This window comes from Grammomys surdaster, unplaced genomic scaffold (assembly GCF_004785775.1).
Source record: "Grammomys surdaster isolate TR1022 unplaced genomic scaffold, NIH_TR_1.0 118240, whole genome shotgun sequence".
Lineage (NCBI taxonomy): Eukaryota > Metazoa > Chordata > Mammalia > Rodentia > Muridae > Grammomys > Grammomys surdaster.
The window spans coordinates 4236-8329 of NW_021614681.1; the positions used below are offsets into that span (position 1 = coordinate 4236).

The following is a 4094-nucleotide window of genomic DNA, read 5'->3' on the forward strand; positions in this document are numbered from 1 at the left end:
GTGGTGATGAAGCAGATGTCCAGGAAAGACAGGTGTCCAAGGAAGAAGTACATGGGGCTGTTGAGCCTGGGGTCAGTCCATGTGATGAAGATGATAAGGCCGTTCATGGCCATGGCGAGGCTGTAGAGAGCCAGGAAGATGGTGAAGAGCAACGCCTGGGTGGAAGGGGAGCTCTGCTCAAAGCCCACAAGGATGAACTCAGTCACGGTGCTGCCATTCCTCTGGTCTCCCTTTTGGAGTCTGCTACAAGAAGGAAGAAAGGAAGGGCAGGTGAGCAGGCGGTGTATAGGAGTGCTTTACTTTGCTTCTCTGTTTTTGAGATAAAAGAGCAACTAAAAGCAACTCAGGGAGGCAAAGGTTTGTTTTTTAGCTTATAGGCAGGAACCCTAAGCAGAAACTGTGGAGGAACATGTTTATGGGCTTTCTTTCCTTGGTTTTGTTCAGCCATGTGTTTTTATAGTGTCTGAGCACACCCACCCAAACACGCTACTGTCCTCAGTGGGCAGGGCCACCCTGCATCAATCAACAGTTAGAACAACGTCTCACAGGGCAATATCATGAAAGCAAATCCTCAACTGAGATTCCTCCTACCCTGGCAAGTTTAGGTTTGTGTCAGGTCGACACAAGGAGCTGTTTGGATAACCTATTTCCATAAGCACAGACTTGGGGTAAACAAACAAACAAACAGATAACGAATTATAGTTACACTAAATTCTATTAAAGGCACAGAAAATGCTTGTAGGCTGCAGTTGTGTGAGCATCAATCAAGGATTGTTTGTAGGATTTTGTATTTCTAGGTTGGTCCTGAAATACCATCTTCAGTCTCACCTACCCCTCTAGACACACACACACACACACACACACACACACACACACACACACACCACACCACACACGCAGAAGGAGAGAGAGAGAGAGAGAGAGAGAGAGAGAGAGAGAGAGAGAGAGAGAGATTTGTCTAAGATTCACAGCAAGAGTTGAAGAGAGATTAAGGGTTATCTTCAGCCCCCACATCCTTATACACAGCTCTCTCACCCCCACCCTCAAAGTAGAGCATTTGGCAAGCACTGAGACTATGTTGATGCCCTGGTGGCACCAACATTAATAGCTTACACTTCTAGTTCACTCCAGTTCACTCTTGGCTCTATATACTCTGGGCATTTGGAGAAATAGTAACAAGTTGGGTGATAAAATGTCCAGGCTAGTCTTACTCATCCCTAATCTTCTGGTTGTCTACTTCCCTAGCCCAGCTAACACCCTGACTGATATTTCTATACTTTTCTGGACTGTCCAAGTGGTCTTGAATGGCTGGGAGTGCGTTTAGAGACAAACAAGATGGCATAGGATCTAGAATCGCATAACAAACCATTGAAGGGAACTTTGAAGTGAAGGCACAGGCAGAATCCTAGAGCTCTTTTTAAGTGTGAATAGGTTTCCCACCAAGAAGAGAGAGCTTCCTTCTCCTATGTAACCCGGGTGAGTGCATTAGACTCTAAAACAGCAAAACCCATCACACAGTCACACCTTTTGCTTTGCAAAACTCTATGATCAGTTCAAAAGCAAGGAGGAAATGGACATTCTTCTAGATGAACGGTAACTCACTAAAATTCATTGAAAAAGGGTAAAATTAGATTAATGTCCTGACTGAAATAACTCATTACAGAATGTAGCAAGCAGTTCTGAATGCTCGCGCCATGTTACGGCCTCCTAGAGAATTGTAAAACACCCCTGAGCCCGGATTGTTTACCAGACCATTAAAACAGAAGGAATTGGGAGGCATCTAGACATCAGCACATTAAAATATGAATTGATAAATAATAATCACAGACAGACAGACTGATGGATGAATGGACAGATAGACAGGAGATGGATACATACATCCACATATCCATACATAGATGATGGATAGTGATATAGAAATAGATGATAGATTTATAGATGACAGATGATAGATAGATAGATAGATAGATAGATAGATAGAGATAGATGTGTGTGTGTGTGTACTACAATATGATGTTTTGAAATATGTTTGTGCTATGTGACAAATCAAAATAATAACATATCCACACGCAGGAGTAATTTTAGAGGTTCTGCAGGTGAGTCTAATGCACAGTCAAGCCTGAGAATCGTTAAAACAGATAAAGATCACAAAACACTAAGGGCCTAATAATATCTTCATAAAGCAATGAGCCGTTAAGAACAAAACCACGGAAAGCACATGAAAGATAATTATAACAAGAGAATATGCTAATGACGCTGACGTGGACAAAACCAATTGTTTCTGAGTAGAATTCAGTGTGGCATTCAAAGAGAACCAGGCCAAGTGGTGTTCGTTGTTGGAATCTGAGTGTCTACTAGTCAGAATGCTGCTACATAACTTACTATATTAATATATGAAGAGTTAAATCCTCTAGTAAATTACATCGATGCCCAGAAATGTTTGATAAAACTATACATTAATGACTACCTACTTTAAATAATTCTTAGTTAAAATATGACTAGAAAGATGTTTCCATGACATTATCTGATTCTACATCAAAATAGTCGTAAAATAAATGGTGTTATGTATCCCATGTTCTACACGCAACACACATCACAACTCTTTTAAGCTTTGCAATTATCCTGTGTGGTAGATAGTCTTTCTGACATCCTTGCTGTATAAGAAGGATCAATACCTTTCCCGAGGTCAGCCAGTAAGTAGTGAAACTCAAATTCAAACATGGAGACCTTGATTCTAGAAGTTTCTTTGCCAAAGACCCCTTTGCCCTACTTAGGGGCTCAAGAGGTGGTTCGGTGAGTGGAGTGCTTGCAGGAATGTGAGGAAGGACCTGAGACTTAAATCTCTAGAAACCACGTGAAGTTGGGTGTGACTCTAATCCCAGAGCTCTTGTAGGACTCTGTGAAATCCAGACAGGTGGGTCCTTGGAAGCTTCTGAGCCTGGTGGGCTGCATATGCAGAGAATCTGCAGACAGCCCAGAGAGATCCTGCTTCAAACAAGATGGAGGAGGAGGACCGAACCTGAGCTGGTCCTCTTGCTTCCATTAATGTACCATGACATACACTTCCTATATTATACACACATGTAAACACATACACACACACACACACACACACACACACACACACACACACACAGACACTCATGCATACAAACCGAAAGCATAGATAACAGTAAAAGTTAGTGACCAAATTAGGAAGTGATGGCTTTTGGATATTTACGATGTTTGCTTTTAAGTGTAATTTATTTAGTTGTTAGTCAAATTGTTTGTTACTGATGACCAGGGACACTGGTTCCCTATGCGAAGGCACATACACAGATTGGGACTCTTACCTCATTGCGTTGTGACTATAGCCAGTCACAGAGTCGCTGCAGCCGGTAAGAGAGGGGACCTCATGATGCGCAAAGCTGAGCTACCCCAGGGAGAGCATCTGATGTTGGATCCACTCTGGAAAAAAAAAACCCAGCTTGTTAACCCGGGCCAATCTGGAAGGGCATTTTCTTAATTGTGGCTCCCTCTTCCAAAACAAATCTGGTTTTGACATAAAACTAGCCAGCACAACCTAACTCTTTTGTCAAATGGACATAGTATCAAAATATCTTCTAAACACATCTCTCTACTCATAGAGTAGTGTAAGCTCTCAGACCTCATCAGAGAAATTTCTTTGTGCAAATAGTGGTTAACATAGAAACTCCCAACTGGTCAAAGCGCAGAGAGTAAGTGTCCACGGGCACTCAGACACAAACGGGACGTCTATATCTCATTCCTCCCAAGGCTCAGGGATCATCTGGAAAGAAGGAGCTTAAAGATTGTAAGGGCCAGAGGTCTTGGAAGACTGCAGAAAAACAGTGTCTTCCAGACGTGACTGGACTGCTGCATGCACGTAGTCACAACGGCTGAGCTTGCCTGCACCAACCTGCCCAAGGTCAAGTGTGGGAACAATTTAGCAGGGAGGGAGAGGGGTGATGTACCCCTAACTGAGGTTTATTGACAGTTGATGGTTTCAAGGGGAGAGAGAGAGAAAGAGAGAGAGAGAGAGAGAGAGAAAGAGAGAGAGAGAGAGAGAGAGAGAGAGAGAGAGAGAGAGAGAGAGA

General features: G+C 42.8%; 1 protein-coding gene across 1 annotated transcript in view; it reads right to left on the reverse strand.

Moving 5' to 3' along the window:
- LOC114635823 (olfactory receptor 10AD1-like) overlaps nucleotides 1–3337 on the reverse strand; it is a 3640-nt gene extending 303 nt beyond the window's left edge. Inside the window, 2 exon segments of the mRNA XM_028784226.1 lie at nucleotides 1–243; nucleotides 3333–3337. The exon segment at nucleotides 1–243 is cut by the window's left edge and continues 5 nt beyond it. Coding sequence (XP_028640059.1) covers nucleotides 1–243; nucleotides 3333–3337 — 248 coding nt within the window.
- Between the last annotated feature and the right edge of the window lie 757 nt (nucleotides 3338–4094).